Source organism: Struthio camelus, chromosome 3 (genome assembly GCF_040807025.1).
Source record: "Struthio camelus isolate bStrCam1 chromosome 3, bStrCam1.hap1, whole genome shotgun sequence".
In the NCBI taxonomy this organism is placed as follows: domain Eukaryota; kingdom Metazoa; phylum Chordata; class Aves; order Struthioniformes; family Struthionidae; genus Struthio; species Struthio camelus.
In genome coordinates, this window is record NC_090944.1 from 98,484,059 (window position 1) to 98,505,377 (window position 21,319).

The 21,319-nt window shown below is 37.1% G+C and overlaps 1 protein-coding gene across 2 annotated transcripts in view; it reads left to right on the forward strand.

Annotated features, from left to right (window-relative positions):
* The window catches only part of SDCCAG8 (SHH signaling and ciliogenesis regulator SDCCAG8), a 117,185-nt gene that overhangs the window by 67,858 nt on the left and 28,008 nt on the right, over window positions 1–21,319 (forward strand). For both annotated transcript variants that reach the window (XM_068939301.1, XM_068939302.1), the window contains exon 16: window positions 5,754–5,885. In XM_068939301.1, the coding sequence (XP_068795402.1) occupies window positions 5,754–5,885 (132 nt within the window). The remainder of the gene's footprint in view (window positions 1–5,753; window positions 5,886–21,319) is intronic.

Below are 21,319 nucleotides of genomic sequence, written 5' to 3' on the forward strand. Positions count from 1 at the left end.
CCGTCCTACTTTCCACTGAATATAAAGTGTTGACTGGCTGTTACATGGCTGAAGTTGTGAGATGAATCTGACGCAGTGTCTGGGGCAAGAATTAGAAACTGAGGAAACGTAAGCACTCTTTCCTTGCAAATGTTGTGGTGGTTTCTCCAGAGATAAGCAGTTGGGATTTTCTCCTGAAAAAGCAGAGCTTCTCTGCTAAAGTAATATAAAATCTAAATAGTTTTACAGTAATATTCAAATCATATTATTCCAGCAATAAAAATGCACACAGACTTTGTTGCTAGAGCTCACCGTCACGGGCTGGTGACTGTAGAAGGATGGAGGAAAGACAGAAAACGTACTGTGAAAACACATTATTCCCTGAAAATAAATACCGGAGATTGCCAAGTGTTTCTCCACCTAGCAGCATTAGCTCACTGTGTCAAGAACCTGAAAAGGGGAAACGGAGCCTCTTTGATCCCTACAAAATGGAAACAGTATGGAAAAACGTTTGAGAACAGCTGTAAGAAGTGGCCCTAATATAGTTTGAGATTGCCTTCATTGGAGCGAGAGCTGCTGCAGTTAGATACAAGAATGGACAAGCAAGTAGGGGCAGAACTGAGAAAGGGAATGAAAATGAGAACAAGGTGAACAAAATGAAAATGAGAGCAAAAAGGAACTGGTGATACTGGAAAATGGCAAGCCAATAGATGGATTCAAAAGGTGATGTGGCCAGAGGATCAGATGCAAAAAATGACCTCAGCTAAGTTTTAAATGAACGACTGTGGTATATCCTTTAGTAGCATCTCTCCTAAAGGCAACCTTTCTAGCTCACTGTCCCTGGATGCTAGTGGAGAACTACAATTCTGGGATAGAATCCTATAACTTTGTCCTTTGAGAAATATCATCTTTGGAAGATCTTATGACTTGACCTCATATGTATGTCAGTAAAAGCAGATCATGAAGCAGCATCGATTATTCAGTGTGCCCTTTTTGCGCGGAAAAGATTTTTGCCGTTTTCGGCATAGTGGCCTTATCATGGACTGTAGCTACTGTGGAGATCCTGATCTCCATCCTAAAGGCTTTTATCCCCTGAGACAAGAGAGGATTAGGACAAAAAATATTGTTTCTGGATGTGAATTTTGAACCTAGTTGTGTATTTTCTGCTGTACTCCTGGGATTTCTGTGCCTTAGTTTCCATGGAGTTAAGAAATAATTGCATAATATCAGCCCCATTATTTAATAGGTAAAACACTCGAGTGTTTTTAATAAAAGAGGCAGTAATACATTTATTTAAAATTTTTGTTTCTTGATTGGAATTTAAAGGTCCATTTTAAATAAGATGCATTTCAAATTTATCTATGGTAAGTACATACTTGCACAATGTGAGCTGGACGTCTCCAAACAGCATGTATGTTTTTATGTTTTATACAGGCTTTCTGAGAAATCTAAACTGAACTTTTCTTGTTTATGTGTGAGCTAGCCCCCATGAAGATTTAGAAAGCCTCAGAAAGACAATTTCGACAAATTATAAACCCCTCAAGCTGTACAGAAAGCAGATAGTGTCTGTGCAGGTTTTTGTATGCATAGGCGTGTTTAAAAATATAGTCCTTTGTTGATTTCTGCTGTTATTTTGTTCTTTTTTTTTTTTTCCCCTCCAATTGTCACTATCTGAGTTTCTGGGTTGTGGATTAATGCTTAACACTGCCCACTGTGTATTTGTGATTTGCGTTTTGTAATTAAGGGGAACAATGGGAGTCCATTGGGTCTCGTTATATATAATGGTTGGTTTAATTTGTTTCACTTCTATCTTGTTAATTGTAAATTGATCATTAAGATTTGAATTCTAATCTGTCACCAGGGTTGTGAGTATTGAAGCTAGCGCAATGATCCTGGTTTTAATCACTGATGATGAGAAACAAATTTTATAATTTTGGTGCATACTGCAGTTCATATATTTTAACACTGTATTTTATGGTGTTATAAATATTGTTAAATGACTTTTAGTGTAGTTTTACTGTTTGGACTATAATGTATAAATTATATTACTGTTTTGGCAATAGTGGGCATCCAACTGTGTGAGTTTAATTGAAGTAAAGAACACACACCCGGCTGAACTATTTTTCTGCATGTTTGGTTGACTGCAGTCATTGCACTCAATACCAGGAGTAAAATATTTGTTGAAGGTAGCAATACAAAGATGTGAAACAATCTGTGTCAAGAATCAGTCATAAAGATTATATACAGTTTTTCTGAAGAATTATCCTGATACTCGTTGTGTCAGCAAAATATTTTGGTGCATATATGTAATTGCTATACAAGTAAATGGTTTTAAGAGTAGGAAAAGACACTGCTTAAAAAAGCTGACCTCTGTGCTGAGATTCCGAGTGCTGCAATGCAAAAGATTGTTCAGAGGAGTAAAGGTAGCACTGCCACCTTAGCGTTCAAAAATCGGCTCATCCTAAAAATGTTCTAAGATTGGCATGAATTATGAGTGTTTTATCTTTGCTGGTTCTTTGCCTCCAAGTTTTGAATTTCTTGGATGAACCCGAATTTCTTCCAAGATTCTTTTAGCAAGGATGGGGGATAAAAACTTAACTTTGTTTTTAAACAGAAGTCAGGACCTTTTTGGTAGTTGAGTGAATCCAGAAGCGTATAGAGTTTCTTTTGTTGTTGCCCCCCACCCCCAGCCCCATTACTTTGAACAAATAAATGAGATTTGGCAAAGCTGCAGCGTTACACATCTACTTACAAGCAAGCTTCCATTTTATATTTTCAAAGTAATGTGAAGTTGTAGCTATGCTCCATGCAATTTTAAAATAATGTCGATTTCCTCGGGATCTTTTGAATCCATCAGGTCTTACTAGCTCGCACCCTAATACAGTAACATGACTGTATGACCTCTGGGACCAGCCTGAGTCTGCAGAAGTGCAGCTCCATGCCGAGTTCAGCTCAGATGGTGGTGCTCCAAACATCTGTGTGCTTTCATGTCTTCTCACTGAAACAGTTTAAGCCATTCACTAACTCGGTCTGTTGGACCCAGAGTAGCTGCAGTGGGGCGCCATCAGCATGTCTGTGCTGTGTGCTTTATGTTCTGCCTCCATCAGACATAGCACCCAACGTATAGGCTTTTCTAGCTTGTGTCACTCCCTGGAGTTGTGGGTGGGCTATCCGGGAATTTTGGAACTGCGTAACTTGGAACCTGCCCCTTTCTCCCCTACCTGTGGTGTATGACGGCTTGTGAGCAGAGTGATTCAGAAGTAGTTACACTGAACCTGGCTGGGTGGAACTGCTACTCATAGTCTAAATGTGTTGTCATGTTCAGTACAGTTGTTCGGGCTTACTGAAATTCTATATATTTCTGTATTTTTATTACCAACAATTTTGACGTCGTTTAAAAATCACATAGAATAGTCATATCAGTCTTAGGAAACTGAGTCAGATAAGTGGTCTATTCAGAGCTAACGTAGGAATTTGTCAGATGATAATGAAAACTCTCGATCTGCAGCCTTGTACGGGGGACCAGCGTTCTCTTTTTAGTGCCAACACATGCACCTTTGTCACTGGTTATTTCCTTGCTTCGACTTTTTAATGTTTACTTTGGTAGACATTCTGCTTTTCCTCTGTATTGTCCATCAAAATTTCAGTGGAATGAAATACTTGAATCTGGATGATCAAACTCTGAGGTATTAGACTTGCAAGGGCTGTTGGGTAGATACTGTTTTAACTGAATTTTTTTGTGCTGGGTTCTTCAACTGTAATTACGGAAGAGGTGTTTCAGGAGAAGAGAGCAACCCAAGTGAAATAGTTCAAAGCGTCAGACATTTAGGTCTGTATTTTGGTTATTAAAGATCATGCTGCTGATGTTTTCAATGAATTCAGCTTTTTTTTTTTTTTTTTTAAAGGATAATTTTCAGTGGCATATTATTTTGGGGTAGCTAAGATTTGAACGCCTTGATCTTTCCGGAAAGAATTCTGGCACCTTTAAATATGCTGGAGATGAGTGAGCAAGTCCCTGAAAACTTTCACATTTTTACGATCTTGAAAGTTGCTTTTGCTGCTTCTGTGAATCAGACAGTCACATATAAATGAAGGAAAAGAGGCAGGCTCCCGCAGTTGGGAAGCCCTACAAACACGATAGTTTAGAGCATTCCCATAGGGCACATACTGTTGTTGCCTTTTACTGGCAAGAAAGGAACACAAGATGGCAGATGTGTTTAATCCCTGTTATCACTTGGTTGGATCTGTTGCGTGAGATCTCTGTTGAGCTGCTTTGGGAGGAACCCTTGCTTTTATACCCTGATTGCCATTCTGACAGTATCAGTATCAACAACGTTCATACTATGTGATAATGATAGGTCCAAATGACGATAGTTTTTTAGTAGTGCTGACATTTCATTCTTACTAGCGTTTCTGTTAAATGATTGATGTAACAATTTGACTTCAGTTGCCTTCCCGTAACTCCCTTCTCACTTTCACGTAACCATCCAGGAAGCCCTTTTGCCTATAAGTTTGATGTACATGATTCTGATGTATTTTTCTGTGTTGCTCCTTGGTAGATTTAACTGCAAGGTTAAATTCAATGCATACATACAGTCTTTCAAAGTTGCTCTTGTTAAGTTCTTTTAGATTCACAGATGATATCATGTATTGTTCCCTATTTAAATATGAAAAGATTATGTTGTCATTTCCAGACGTGACTTGTCAGTGTAGCAGCATGTTTTTGAAGGAAGAGTATTCCAGCCCCCCTGTACTTTGTTTTATTTGTTTTAAATGTCAGTTGTTGCATTCTGTAACAGCCTAGAAGGTAAAGTATCTTCCTTCTGCAGCATATTTAAGTGTGTGATTTAAAGATATCTCTGGAGCTTTTTAACCTCAAGATCTGGAGTGGCAGATGCCATAAAACAAACTTGCTTGCTTCCAATCCTTACTTTCTGATGGTATAGCAGATTCTGACATGTTCTCATTAACCTTTTCCGAAGAATTAAACTGTACAAGTGCATAATGTATATTTATCACAGTTTTATCTGAGATCTTTTCCTGATATTAAAAAACAGCTCATGCCTATTTTTTCATGGGCTGATGGTTAGAGATGTAGCAAGTAGCAGTCCTAGGTCATTCATGGATCTGCTCACCCGTGAAGAGTAAGAATTGCTAAAGTGACTCATTTTCTTAAAGACTGTGCAGAGATTTAGCATGCCTGTATGGTTTGTCCCTTGTTTCTTAAGCTTTTATTCATTTTCCTCCCAATCTGTTGTATCCCTAATGGTATTTTGGGCATATTATGTTAGCAAAGTTTCTAAAACTATAGCACTATTGAGCGTTCAGGCTGTACAGTACAGTGAGGGTTGAACAAGATTTTGGTAGCCATTTTTTAATTTAGATGTTAGCTTTTTACAAATAAAGAGCTTGAAATATGTTTTCATAGTGGTGGCCAAATTGTTGCTTAACAAGTATGAATTTACATTTAATGATTTTATGTAACGTCAACACATGATATCAAATGGCATGCCTGTTAAATTAGTCTGAGATCAGCACAGCTGACCTGTGACTGAGTAATTGCCTTTGGTATATTTACCAGATACCCTTCGGCATCGCGTTCTGTCTTCTTAGGATCATTTGAAACAGTGCTTTGTTTCTGTGAGTTCTAGTAATAGCCTGTTTGCGCATTATATATACATGTTTGAAATTTTATAAATGCTGAAGCCACATATTGATGGCACACTGCAGGATGAAATCTGACAACATCCATCATCACTCTTTTACTTCTGTAGATCTGAAGTCAACCAGCTTAGTCAGGAAAAAGAGTATCTTCATGGCAGATTGGAGAAGATGCAGAAAAGGAATGATGAATTGGAGCAACAATGTATCCAGCATGGGAGAATGCATGAGAGGATGAAGTCGAGGTAGGAGGTCCTGTTAATCTGTCGGTATATGGTATGATCTGCTGTACCTGTTGTGGTGTGTAAACAGAAAAATGACGCTTGAGTTGTTTGAAAATAATATTGTTTCTTTCATGAAAACAACTGCCTCCCTACCCCCCAACCATTCTTTGGAGGATTTTTAGAACATCTTTTGCTTGTGCCATTTTGGATAAATAAAGGGAAAGCTTGTACAATATAGTTTTCCAAAGAATTTAAACCCAGTACATATGTGTGTGGGCTGCTTATGCTGTTCTCTGCTCTAACTTGGATGAATTGTCTTACCCGACTCAAAAAAAAAAAAAAAAAAAAAAGTGGGGGGAGGAAGGAGAGAGGAGGATATTCAATGATGTGAATGTAGGCTACAGATGTGCGTTCTGTGTTGCTGCGTAATAGACATATTTTTCAGTATTGCCACCTTTCTCAATAATGTATAACTTGAATAAAGAGACAAATCTGATTAAAAATCTTAGTATTCAGAAGCTGTAAACAGCTTCTGGGCACAGTTAGCCTTTGAGAGAAGCAATGACTTCCTCAGGACCAACTAGGAGCAGCTGCAGCAAAACTTACAGTGTGGAGCATTTCCACTGATACTGTTTGATTCTTCTGGCCATAGTGTCCAGACAGCTAATGCTTTGTGCTGTGTAATTTTTATTAGATGGCCTTAGAGATCACTGTGGAAACTTTTCTTTATCTGGAGGAATCTTGGTACCAGGAAGTTCTTTTGTGCTCTCTCACTCTGTTTTCCAATCTATATTTCTGTGCAGCCGAAAATGACAGATGCTAAAGAGAGCTTAGGCATAGCTTAGGCATGGTTGGGAAAGTAGGAGAGGAGGAAGCAGGGGAATGTCAGGGACAGCTCTGCAAATCCAGTCATCCAGGCTACCTCTCATCAGAAATGAAAGGCACAAAGGCAGTTTAACTTTATTTGGGCTAGTCAGTCCTGACTGGGCAAAAATCTACTTGCTGTTTTCTTCCACAGTCCACCTAATATGAACAGAGCTTGCATGTACTGAAGCAGCCAATCTTGTATATTCATTCTCTTCTATTGACTTTTTTCCTCCAACCCTTCATTCCCTGTCAGCCCATGTCAGCTTGTTTCTTGGAAGCTCTCCACGCCTTCTCCTCAGTCTTCCAGTCCCCCTTCATTCCTCTTCCTTCTCCCATTTTTGTCTGTACCTCATCCTGTTCTTCTGCAACCCAAGATTGCCGTTGTCTTTTATAGCTCAGAGAAGGAAGAAGTTCCAAATACTGTGTTGGCGTCCCTCGTCTGTGTAACCACGTACTCTTGTAATTGGCCTCACCTCCCTTTTGGTTTCTTTATTATGTAGATTGTTAACATTTTGGGGGACAAGCACTGCTTCATTCGTTGTGTTTATTCAGCAGTTTTCACAAAGAAACTCACCTAATTTATACATTCCCTAACCTAAAGGTGGAAATTTTAAGATTCGATGTTTTAATTGTCAAAATGGATTGCAGTCTGTAGAATGTTTTTGAAGACATCTGGTATGAGAAAAGTAGGGATAGATGTATTCTAAACTATTACTGTATACTCGTTAAATATTTCAATTATATACAAGTTTTGGCATTAAAAAGCATTTGTATCATACTACTTTGAGGTTTTAAAAACTTGTTTTAGCTATGAACAGAGAAACAGAAAGTTCAAATCATCTAGATCCAGAAGTGCCCATAAAAGTACACAGTATTTTAGTATATATTCTATCAATTTCAGGAAAGTAGATCTGAGTTTACTCTTAGCAGGTGAGCAGCGTGACTCAGATTAGTTCTTCGAAGGCTCTGGACTCAAAACCTTTGCTTTTCATGGGTAGGCTTGACGAGCTGGACTGCTGGCTACCAACATACGCAGGCTTTTAAAACTTAACTACACTTCTATGAATGGATGCAGAGGCACCTTTCTGCTTACAAAGTAGGCATTCCCACTGCAATCTGCACCGGCACAGTGAGACCAGTTGCAGTCTTACTTTTAGGGGGAAATTTTTTTTTCCCCTAGTTGATCCTGTAGAATTATTAGCATCTAGCTGAATTTAAGAATGATTTGTAAGTTTTTAGGACAACGTTTCCTCTATGTCAGAATGGAATAGGCCTCCTGGACCTGTGCTCTGCTGTCCCAGCAACGATTATACACGAGAAAAGATTGGAAGCGTTACTCCAGAAGGGAAAAGTGGTTTGAAAGCAGTGTGGTCATGCTGCAGGCGGTGCCTTACCTTCTGCTGCTGTTTTGATGACAGCAAGGAGAGAAAGCAGGACAGTGTTATTGCAGAATATGTAAATATGGCAGAGATGACGAGGTGTTTGAACCATGGCCGATATACTTTACCAGCATTTTAACGGGGGGACTCTTTTAACATCTTTTTTATGATGATCTTGCACTGTGTTTAGTAAAAATCCAGGTAGTTAGTGACAAAGCTGCTATAATAAACTGCCTTAAAAACTTAATGTAATATGATTTTTCTTTCCATGTGAAAACTTGAATAGATTTTTCAGTATCAGTTTCCAAATGCTATAAATTGGTTATGAACTATTCAGTTCTAAGTGAAGAAAAACAGCAAGTATAACAACTACAAAAAACAAGTCGCACACTTCCTTGTATTTATGTCCACCAAATAAAAAATTGTGATTTTTTTCCCCTCTACTTTTGATCGTAGAGACCTGACTATACTATTTGTTCTTCTTACTACATAGTAAAGTGGTTTGCCTCAATGTTCCTGTCCATCGCCCAGATACTAGTAATCACAGCAAAATAATACTAAGGATGATTACTTCTTAACACAATGATATCTGTCCCCATTGCATGCAGCTGTAGATAGCCCTAGTGTTTTTGCTACCTGATCATGTGCAGTAGTTTCCTGTCTTATTTTCTATCTGCTGTTCTTCTAGCTACCATTAGAAAAAATCTTTTATCAAAATGATTTTGAATTAATTTGGGGCCTAATGTTTGCATTTACATCATAAAAAATATGATGTTAGTATTTAAGAAGAGACCTGTGTCACTACTTGTGTTCTGCTATGAGAATATGACAGACCCTGATATAACCAGTTTGTGGAAGGAGCAAGATCTAGCTGATCAATCAAAATTTTTTTTTGGTATAATAGCAATGTTTTGGCAGTTGCAATACCTGCATTCCTGAAAATGCCCAAGGTAACTCTTTCTTTGCCATTCCTGTCTTTCTGTCTGAATATGTGCTGCACATGAATATTGACTGAAATGATATAACAGGATTTTTAAAAAAAGACTGCTTTAAATTGCAATCAGCAAATGTGGGTTTTAATCAGTGTTTTCAATTTAATACAAATATCCGTCCCTTCCACTGTCTGTTTGCTCAGTGAAATATGGCATTAAAAGAGGTAGATGTCCATCCGAATGGTATAGTTGACACAGGCTATTGGAATGAACTTGAGTTTAAAAATTTGCAGTTCCTGCAACTATGGAGACATGTTAATACTGCAGTAGAGCTTAAAAGTCGGTGTTCGTTTATTGTTGTTATTAATCTAGCAACCCTGTAGATCTTTGCTTGCAAATACATATCACATTAGTTTATTCTTGTTTTGATATCTTTTGCAGCTATGTGCTTTTAATGTTAGACAGCGATTTGTGTGGCGAAGTAGATTATCTCAAAAGTATTAGGTAACGTGGCGTAGAGTCACTGCTATACCACTGGAAATGAGCTGGATAGCACGGTGACTTTATAGATCTGAACCCTGGAGAAATGACATCTTGTCTGTTATGTGGCATAGAGCATGGTGGTATCAATTTTAAACTTTAAAGCAAATTTTATGATTAAATTCTGTGAATTCACAGTCTATATGTGTGTTCATAGTAGAAATTAGAAGACAGCAGAAAGTACAATTATTTTTTTTACGGAACCTATTGAAATAGAAAAATAACAAAGAGTAAACAGAATATGTAGCAAAAATAAAAGGTTAAACCACCCTTCTGTTCCCTTTCTGTGTCCCACTTTGCAAAAACAGATTCCAGAGGAAGTAGAATTCAAATCAAATTAAATAAATAACGATACTTAAAATGTTGGTTCATTCTCTCCAATTTTTATGTTTCCAGACCAAATTCTAAGGTCTGGTGCACACATTATCACCTCTGTAGTTAGGCCAGTTCTGTAAATGCAGATCCACTTTCTTGCAAGCTATATTCTCTTCCAGTTTTGGGAGTAAGAAGCAAAACACAGGCATATGGTTAGACCTGTTATTGATGGAACTCATTCACTAGTAACTAATATTTTGATCAAGCTGCTACCGGTCAGGATTTTTATCAGACTATTTAAGCTTTCGCTGAACTTAATTAACAGCTCTTGGACATATAAAGCTCAGTTGCTGCTCTCCTTTTCTGCATCTATTCTTCCCTTAAAGAAAGCATTTGATTGTAATTTATCTAGTTAGATATTTTCTTCTGTGGAACAGCCAGTGTCTAAAATGGGAAACATTTAATTTAATATAGCTAGCTCTTCTCTGTGTGTATTTCTTTTTAAAGACCTAGATGATAGGTAGAAATACAGCAAACATGGAGTGATATCTCTATGTAGCAGGAGAAAATCCCAGTAGCTTTTTTTTTTTTTTTTTTTTTTTTTTTTTAAGATGAGCCATCCATGCCTCTCCTTCATATCAGGCAGCAAGAAAGAGTGTATGGACAATAGTTTTTAGGAAGTATGTTGTGCTTTTAAAATGCTTTTAATGAAACATGAATTTAGAAGCTTCTAATTACTGTGTTCCAGAGATTGTTCTGTATACGGAATCTGGGGCTGTGAGTGCTCTCTGAAACTTCTGCTTTGGTGATCGGAGTTGATGGTTTTTGTTCTAATATGTGTGTGATGGCTGTTCAATATTTGTAACTTTAACAGTAACAATACATTTTAGGCAAATTTGTATGGGGCTTTTTGTTGTGGTAGTCTTTTTTTTTTTTCTTTTAACATGTATTTCAACTATATTTTTGGTAGCTAAAGTTAAAAAGAAGAGCCTACAGGACTGGCAATTTGGGGCAGATGTGTGTCTATTCCTCAGGCATCAGTGGTTGTAAGTTAACTACAAAAATGTTATAACCATCTGTGTAACAAGACGGCAGAGATCTGCTCTTGCCTGTTACTATAAATAAGAAGGAAATTTGTTTGACTTCATAGACATTGGATTTATAAAGACTATATGTGTCAAATTGTGCTATGTGCCATGTTGCTGAGATGTGTCTGCAGCCAAGTACCTGGGGTGTCTTCCCCTTCAGACATTCTAGTGAAGCGCAGCAACTGTGCAGAAATGTCTGTGTAGCACAACATGTGACAAATTATATTTATTTTCTACCTATGGGGAAATGTATGATTCTCATGGATAACCTTATCTGGAAGAGTAGCTAAAATGGATTCTTAAATGGACCACTCAAGGAGTTGGGCAGAATACATGACATTCAGTTTGACACTGACTTTAAAGGTTTTTTTCCACCATTAAACATTTTTTTGTTACTAAAGGATAGTGTAGGAGTGAATACGTACGCGTGACAGAATTATATTAATTTCAGATAGCTGATTTGCTGTCACTATTACACTTCTGATCGCAGGTTTTGGATTTCCCTAGCAAATCAATTGATTAAAAGATCCAAATTAGTTTTGGAAAGTTGAAGCATTCGTGTTGCATTAAAAATTTTACATTTTCTGCCTAGAGCTCTTGTGCATTTTTTTATGTCTTCTAGAAATAATGAAAGATAGAAAAACCCAGTTTTAACCATTGCTGAGAAAGCTATCATCCCCCCATCCATTTCTCTTTCATATGTTGAATATATTGTCTTCCTTATTTTCATTACATTGATAGATTAGAATTATTTTTAGGTAACAATGAAGTAACTGTTACTATCTACTGACTAGACCAATCATCTGTTTTGAAATGTAATTTTAGAATAAAAATACATTAAATTACAGCTTTTTTGTTTCAAATGCATTCATTTTTATTTTGAAAATGGAGATAAGCATACAGTTTTCCGTAACATCTTTCCTGAGCGTCAGTATTCGTACCCCCGTGTCTTTGGTGTGGTTTCACTGTAACAGGATTGCTATAACAATTGGCAACTGAGCCATTTGTGTAGCCTTTCATTCAAGGAGTTTGCTTGTAAAAAAGCTTTCTAGTTACTGTGTCCTGCGTTGCAGCGCAGTGCAGCCAGATAAAACTCCCAGCTCTGCCCAGATTTTGGGGTTATAACTATTACTTAATTTTTATTGCCTTTTGATAGATTTATGTTGTAGGTTGAGGAGCGCATACTGCAGAGACGTACTAATAGGAAATAATCAAAGAATTTAGTGTGTCTGTATGTATATATGTGTATATATATATGCACACATATATTCTCACACACACACGCACACACACACGCACAGTCACATAATGTAGCAAATCAGGTCAGAAGCTGAAAATGTATTTGGCTTTTGTTTAATGTATTTAGCTGATTGCACACAATACACATGGTCTGGAATAGAAACTGAATGCTTAAAATCTCTCCCTCCCTCTTTCTCTCCAGCTCAGTATTTATTTATTTCCTATATATATGTTTGTCTATTTAATCTTTCTTTCCTTTCTCTCTTCAAACGTGTGTGTGTGCGTATATATGCATATATTATTTATGCTTTTATATGCATGTAATCTATGTCAGTATTTCCATTTAAGCAGTTCATCATTTGTGTAAGATTATGTATGCCCTCCAAAAACTGTTTTTAAAGATTTGTTCCCCAGCTACTTGAACAGCAGATACAGAAAGCAGAACATTGTCTTAGTTGTTACAAAACCTGAAAATATATACAGAGAGTGAAATATAAGGTCTCCAGAAAATACTGCAAAATAATATGCAAATCAGTTACCCTTCTTGAGAGGCAGGTGACATACAGAAAGAAATGCTGCTCACAATTTTCAGATGCACATTTGGAGATCTTAATAATGCTCGGTAAGAGGTATTCTGGGTCACTGGGTCCTGTGTTCTGCTGAAGCTATCACTATATATAAATATTTTTTTCCTTTGGGAATATATTGGTCTCCATTGTGAAAGTCATTAGGCCTTGTTACTCCGATTTGGAAAGCTGTTTCCAGCACCGTTGATCTACTGGTTTAGGTCCTTCTTATTTTCAGCCTTAATTTATTTGTGGTAATTTGTACCTATTTGTCCTTGAGCTAAAATTGGTGTAAGTAGTTCTTTGTTCCCTATTTGTTTTTGCTTGTTTGTTTTTTAATCTACGCTGTATTTATAGACAATGGTTATATCCCTTTGGTCTTCTGATCAATAAGTGAAGCCTTCCTTTTTTGTTCTTCTTACTACAATAAGCTCTCCAGGTCCCCCCAGTTTTGTGGCTGTTGATCTTTTTTGAACGTGGCCAGTCGGAACTGTCTAAGTGCTGGATGACTTTATTTCCGTGTCTTATATGGTGGAATTAATATATTTACTGGAAATTCCTGATTGGATCCTAAGTTTACATTTTTCTTTTTTGACAGCTGCATAATATTGGCAGCTGATAATCCTTCTGTATCAAAGAAGCGCATCCCAGACCTCTTCCTCTCAAGTAATTTTAAATTGCTAGCAGTGACTTTCACTATGGACGCAGAATGCACCAAGTCCCTAGTTTAAGACTTTGTACTATCAAATTTCATCCCATTTCTGCTAGTCCAATCTTCTGAGTCATCTGGTTCTTTTTATGCAATATCCCAGTCCTTCCCTAAACTGATGACATCTCTTAAATTTATCAGCATACTCCCACTTTTTGTGCTGAGTCATTATTCAAAGTACTCAAAAATCTGTTTAAGTTCAACTAGAAGAAACCCACTTATAATTCTTCCTTACCTTCACTTGTTCCTACCAGTTGTGCTCTTATTTTAGTTACTCATCAACCAGACAGTTCCTTTATTAACCGTCATCATCTTTTTCTTAGCTTAGTTAACATTTGCTGATGTGGCATGATATTAAATGTTTTGCTGAAGCTAACATTGGTAAGATTTATTGCATTTCCTTTATGAAAAAATCATCTATCAAAGTATTTAGGACTGATGTGACAGAATCTGTTTCATTTAAGTTATGTTTGTTTCTCACATTTTTCATTTACCTTCATTTCCTTATATATTCTTTTCTTTCAGAGCTTTTTGTAGGCTTTTCTGGCATTTGAAGATTAATGGACCGATCGTTGTCCGAATTAACTTCTTCTAAGGATTGGTTAACAGTGCATCTGTTCAGATTGCTTAGCAATGTTGTCAATGTGGGGAAGGAGATGTAGAGGAGAAAAGGACAGCGTCTGTGTTCACTTTGCACATCAAGATGGCCGGTCACCACAGTTTCTGTGTTTTAGAAACTGGAAAATAATATTTGGGAAAGGGATAGCATAAACTGAAGGATAGACCATGTCTCAAAGAAGAGCTGGGTCAAAAAATAGCCAGGTTTGCTGCTTCTCTGTAGAACAGCTGTCAACACTCTGACTAGCACCTCTTCTGCTAGAAATCTGATTGAGTGTCAACTCCTGAGAACATCCTTGACTCTACTGCTTTGATGTACTTTGCCTTCTCCAGAGCAGACACTAGGGTAGTTCATATTCATGCCATCAACTTTTGGGAGTAAAGCCTTCAGTTCGCTAATAGTAAACTTATGCCCTTGTCTACCAGGAATGTAAAAAGCCCTGAAATTAGGTATGGGACATAAAACAGCATAGCATAAGGTTCTAGGCTGTTCTTGTTAATTTTTGTTGACAGTACAATTGTTGATCTTCAAAGTTAAACATTAATTTAGCATTAATGAAGACTTACTGGTTCTCTTCTGTAAAATGGAGGTGGATAAAGGTGATGGCTTTGGCAGCCCAGTCCAGACTCTTCTTTGGTACAGCAAGATCTAGAAATGTTTGCTCCCATGTAGAACATCACATTCTAGGGTCCTAGAAAAGGTCCTTTTTTAGGACCAATGGGTCCTAGAAAAGACTTGCATCATAGGACAGAAGTGCATTCATGACTTTCCAGTGAAACCCTATTTAATTCTCCTACACTTGTGCAAACTTGCAACTGTTTCAGTTTTGCTTGGAAGTTGCATCAGGTGATGATGCATGATCCTTCTGTGTTCATCAATCGATTACCCCCTAACCACTATATCTCCTTCTGGAGCAGCTTTGCTTTCACTTTACCCTAAAACAACCAGGTGGTAGTCATGAACTACTCTTCCCCACCCCTGTCACCCCCTTCCCCAGAGATGAGAAATAAGAAGTGAGCAAGCTGGATCAAAGTGCTCTTTGCTGGCAGGGTCATAGAAAGAAAATTATTTAATGTCAAGGAGTAGTATCAAAAACATGTCACAGCTTGTTTAAGGCATCTGCTAAAAGGTATCTAGAGCTACAGAATAAAGGTTTTTACCCAGCGCTGTGGAGGATAGCCCTCCCCATGTTCCTCCCCGAAGTACAACACTGTTTAACAATCCTTAGCAAGTCTTGATGCTTTAGACTGTCCGAAGATTAAGTCGTTGAAATCTTTTATACAGTCAACTTATTTTCTTTCTTCTATAGTGTTGCATCTGCATTGTTAAAGTTTAATTTTCTGCACAGTATTTCTGTGAAGATTCCTGTGATATTTAAGAACATAAAATAATATGTTTACAAATTCCCATTCTGAGACTAACCCTATGCAGTAGTTCAGCAGCAAATATCTAGTAGGGGTATTTAACAATAATTGGGATCTTTCTATTGGACCTTAAGTGAACTCCCAGTACTAGTAAAATCTGACTATTAACCCATTTGGCAAACTACTTTAAGCAGCAGCAGATTTGCCTCTGATTTTGATCTGTGTGTAGTGCTCTGAAATTGTTAGAATAAGGCTGTTTAAAATCCTCCTTTTTCATATAATGCAGAACTTAAAATGAAGACAGATGAATAACATTTAAACAGCCTTGCAAGTGTGTCATGAAAATTTACCGGCTCCATGACAAAATCTGTGCACCTGCCTACTTCCAAGGTTATTGTTGTGAGAGAAGGAGACCAAAAATAACGACGATTTATGCTCTTAGTATACTAATGGAGTAGTTTTTTGCAAGGCTGTTGGAAGGTGGCTTTCTCCTGACAACTTCACTGTTTTGATTGGATCGCCAGGGTTGAGCCCTGTTCGTATGGAAGTTAATATTAACTGTGGATGCTCTCGTTTTCCATATTAAAGTCTAACCTGCTTTTAAATCTTTAAGTATTTAACCTTGATGTGTCTTGTGACAAAAAATTCCATAACTAATACTATATTTAAAAACAAACAAAAACCCCCTAAACCTTAGTACTGATTTTTGTTTTCTGTCTTCCAATTTAATTGGAAATGCAGCTGTTTTTGGATTATAAGGCTGAGCACCGTTTTTGTTTACTAAAACACTGATAGAATCTTCTTTTGCTTATTTTTTGTCTTTCTTGTTTAACTCATATTCTTTTCTGTAGTTCTAGTCATATTCATTATCCATTTTTGAGTGTACTCTTAAAAAAAAAAAAAATGCCATCCTACAAATTTAAATATAAATGTAGTTGTAAGTGTTGATTGTGCCTCGTGATCATGCAGACTGGTGTTAGCCTAATAGTAACAGACATTGCACTAGTTTTTAGAGATGCTAGCATAAATGTGTTATCCTTCAACTGCTAATCACAGAAGTTGTACTGAAATAGAGATTATAAAAATGGTTATAAGGACAGTATGGACTTGGCATCTACATTTCGAGTATCCTCAAGGCAGTGTTACATGTGCTCAGAGCTTCTCAGGTTGGTTCTGAAACGAAGCAGTGGTAATGGGAAGTATGAAAGGAATGAAAAAGGGTCATAGATTATTCTATGTCTGTTTAACTAGTTCTTTGTGAATAGTAAGGTCATATGTAAAGGGAGAGAAAAGGGAAATGAGTAGGGTTTTTGTTTGTTTGTTTTTAGTTGCACATAGGTAAATACACTCTTGCTCTGAATGTGACATCTAATTATTTAGGACTTGATCCTGAAGAGTCTTCAGAATTCTCATTTGCTTCAAGTTAAGGTTGCCAAGTAGCTCTAGGCCTCTACTTTCAAAAGGCTGTCTTGGTATAATTTCATGGCTGAAGTTATAGTAGTCTTCCCTCTGCTTATGTAAAGTGATGTAATTCTTCTGAGTGCTACACTTCCCCACACTAGCAGGGATTTAGCCTTAGTTTTAGCTATGTGAATTACGCAGAGTCAAAAGCAGCTTTCTTTTTTTGTTTAGCTAGTTTTATTTCCTGGTTGGATGAGGCAAATGCCTGAACGTGTGGTGTTTTTTGTTTGTTTGTTTGCTGCTGCTTTTTTTTTTTTTAAATAGTTTCAGAACTAGAAAAGCTCACGTGTAGATTGACACCAAGCATGGACAGTTGTACACAATAAATATTTGGAAACATGTGACCCTAAAAGCAATGCGACTTTAACTTTTACTATCATGACAGGTATTGTAATCTGCTGTGCCATATCACACATGTATTAGATGATGCAAATACTTGTGCTTCCCAAATCAGTTTTATGAATAAAATGCACAGACAAGCTGAAGTGAGGTATATGTATCCATGGGAAGTGGCTTTCGAAAGCTGGGCACAAATGGAATTTCTTCATGGGCTCTCTGTAATGTTAAGCCAGGTCAATAAAATCCACAGGAAATGTGTCTAACGTTCTGTCCTTTTTAAATTTCCATTTTTAATAGCAATAAGATGCTCCAGGCAGTGCATTTCTGGGGGATTATTGCATTTCTCGGGTGGCTGAAGTCACTCACCCTTCAGCCTTGTGCCTCGCAACACACCCGAGGCGAGCAATAATCCCCAGCAAGGCACTGCCTATCTTGCCTTATTGCTTAATTATTATACCTATTTAATGCTGCTTAGAACATTGTCAGCTGTTGAGAAAAGGTAATTATCACTAGTCAAATGAAAAACACTTTTTTGGCTGCCTTACGGATACACATTTTACTGGTACCTTGATACATAATGAAGCCTGATAGCAAAACTTTTGCTTGTCTCTTCTTCAAGCCACAGCTGTTTCCCTGCTAAATTCATCCCATCTGTCTCCCCTTCCGAAGGCTGTAGGCAGTATAGCATAAGTACAGAAGCAGTTCAGTGCTATTTTGGATAAACATAGCTGAAATTTGAATCTTTGCCATTTGCAATGCACACATTTTGTTTTACTGCTGTAAAGAGAGCTGTCAAAATAAAAACTACATGGATAATTTACTGAAATACAGTCAAATAAAAGGATGATCAAAGGGGGAAAATGAAGATATATTATAGGGTCACTCTTACTTTCAGGGTATATTCTGAGCAATGTAATTGTTGGCCTCTTGACACTGCTGGGTTCAGAGCAATTAGTTTCAGAGCAAATAAGAAAAGTAGAATCCACTGAATTAGAGTATAGCATAAAGAAGTATGAACTTCATGCCAAAAAGGTTAATTTGAGATGTCTGCCAAGCGGTAGTTCTTCGCTCCTTTTATAAGCGATATATAATTGTATAGGATAATACAGCTTGATAGTTAAAACCGAGATTTCTGTATGTGTCTCTTTGTCTCTGACACCATAAGGAAGGACACCATAATGATCACTGTGAGGAAGGCTGACCATGCTCATCTTCAGGGCTCATCTTCAGTGTTTGCAGTTTCAGTTGGCATGGAAAGATACATATTAAAGCTTGATACAGTTTTTTTCATTGAGTCTGTTGTTCTAAATTGGAGGGAGTAGTTAGTGATTGAAGGCTGGTGCTGGAAGTTCCCAGACTTTCTGGAACACAATGTCCGAATCCTAGTAGGTTCTACTCAGTAATTCACCTTTGTGATTTGAATAAATTGAGTACTGTGCAATATACAATATTTGAGAATCTTTCAGGCAAAACCATTAAAAAAAAGTTATCTATTCTACCTAAGTGTTAAAAATCCTATGGCACCTCTAGGAAGAAAAGGGTTTGGAACTACTATACTATATATCTTGGGTATATTTTCCTTTCACTGTGTTGTATACTATCTGCCTATCTCAGAGAACGCTGTATTTCATCAGCACTGTGTCTATATGTTTGGTGTATGCTTATGAATCTTTTGTAGGAGAATCTTGGAAGTTTTTCCTCGGTTAACCTTGAGGTATATTCAAGATGTTTCCACATTCTGTGAAAGCTGATTCTAAAACTGAAGGCTAGTGTTTCTAAATTCTATATTATGTTAGGGAAGACAAAGGTGAACAAAGCCATATTTGACCTAATCTAGAAGATGCTTGCCTTGAAATAAAAGAAAGAGATAAGGTGACATTAGTGAACAATGAAATGATGTCAATAAAAAATTAATCTAAATGTTGCAAGCAAAAAGTTCCTTTTGAAAAAAACACTTTGTGTAATTGACTAATAGTGAAATACTGTTTTTGGTGTTTTCTGTTGGATAGAGAAGGGAAAGAAAAAGGATGTTAGATCATGAGCTTCTTCAGTACTTACAGGATTGTTTTCAAGCTGTATCAAAAGAAACAAAGCCTTTCATAACATTGTTAAGAAATGTACCGCTACGTGGAAACCTTACATAATGAATTTCTTGTAAATATATATAAAATCACTACTCTGTGGCAAGATCTTAGACTGCATTACTCCTTTATGTTTACAGCAATATTAGACACTGCATTGAAATATATTCAAAGATTGCAAAATATTATTTATAGTTTTGTTCAGTAATATGAATACAGATAAGGATGACTTAAAGTGGGAGACTGAATGTCAGTATTTGGTTCTCCTGTAACTAATCCAGGAGCTGGTTAAACAGCTCCTGTACTAGAACTAGTGTTCTCACATTTCAATTTAAATGAAAAAGGGCTCCACCGTTTTTTAAAGGAAGCCCAGTTCTTCCAGGACTCATTACCATAACAGTATGCCTGGTAGCCTCTTTGTGTGGATCACGTTCAGATGAATAACATCACCTACATTTAAGATTGTAAAAGCCATACTACAGTTCGAAGACTTTCAGTACATGAAAGCTTGTGCTGAAAGCTGCTAGCTGAATGGGAACATAGCCGATTTTACCTTGTGTCAGCCCCTTGGAGAAAGTTGCTGCAGGAAGATCAAGATTAAGAAACTGAAAAGAGTTTGTTGAATATTATGCAGGGCCAGGCGTAACAACATCTCCCCCTCTGCCACCCATCAGGTTTAATTGAAAAAGCAGTTGTATAGACTTGTCTGAACAATTACTAGATCACCCAAACATTGTAGTATAGATCCAGGTACTAGGACCATCTTGGAACAATTGTATTTATAGTAAATATATTGTGATATTCTTGGAAGTCCTGCAAAGCTCTGAGCTCACCTATTAAAAATAGTGGTCATCCAGTTTTGCGTGCAACAGTGCGAATCATTTGCAGTAAAAGGAAAACGCTGAACATCTGACAGAGTGTGTGCGTGCACCAACTTAGTGTTTCAACAAGCTTAATAAGCCTTTTCCTCTCCAAAAGGAGTGATTTACTTTTGTGCTGTTATCTACTGGACATCGTTAGCCTCTGCTAGAACCATTCAGTTAGCCTCTGTCAGCTCATATGAGAGGACTGTATGCTCATGCCTAACAAATTCAACAGATCTACTGAGCTTTTTCCAAACGTAATACCAAAGCTGCAAAAATCTGAAAAAATAAAAACAATTTTTACAGAGGGCTTTACAGGTATTTGTTATCTTATTTTTGCTGTTCGGAGTGCCTTGCCAGAAATATGTCCATTTGTTGATGATGTGATCAGAAATAGTTCATGTAAATTCCAGGTGATTTCTTCACCCCCACTGTGAAGTGTGCTTCCACTGTTGGGGCTGTTTATGGTCATCTGGAGCTAATAAGGAGACTTTTCTTTGTTATGCAATAAGGTCAAATCTAGCACATCAGACATTCATTTGATTTTGTCTGACTGTCATCTTTTACTCAGGTCCGGTTTTCTTTTTTTCTGCTTATGTGTTTTTAGTTCAAACAAAAGGCCCTGTATTCCACCCTTTCCTTCTGCAGGTTAGTGTGAGGACAAAAAGAAAAGAAGGAACAGGTCTGAGAGGATCACTCAGTAACAAAAAAGCAAATAAACAAAAAACCTGTGAGTAAAATGGAGGAAAAAACTTACTTCTTTAAAGAAGACTGAAGAGAAATGCTTTATACAATACTGCTTCTGTTCTTACCTCTTTACCATTTCCCAATTTTCTTGTTTCGAGGTAATTTTGGGTAGTCCATCTCTACACGTGGAAGGATATTTTTTCTGATAGAAGTGTTTTTAATATTTCCAGATCTTCTGAAAAAATATTTTTGGAACTTTTGTGTGCTCAGTTCCTTGGGAGTTATGTGGTCAAAACCAAAAGACAATAAAATCTTTATCGAATATTATTACTTTTCATTCTATCTCAGCTGTCTTCTCTCCTACTTTCAACTATGGTTACTCTGGCAAATAGTTAGACTGATAAAT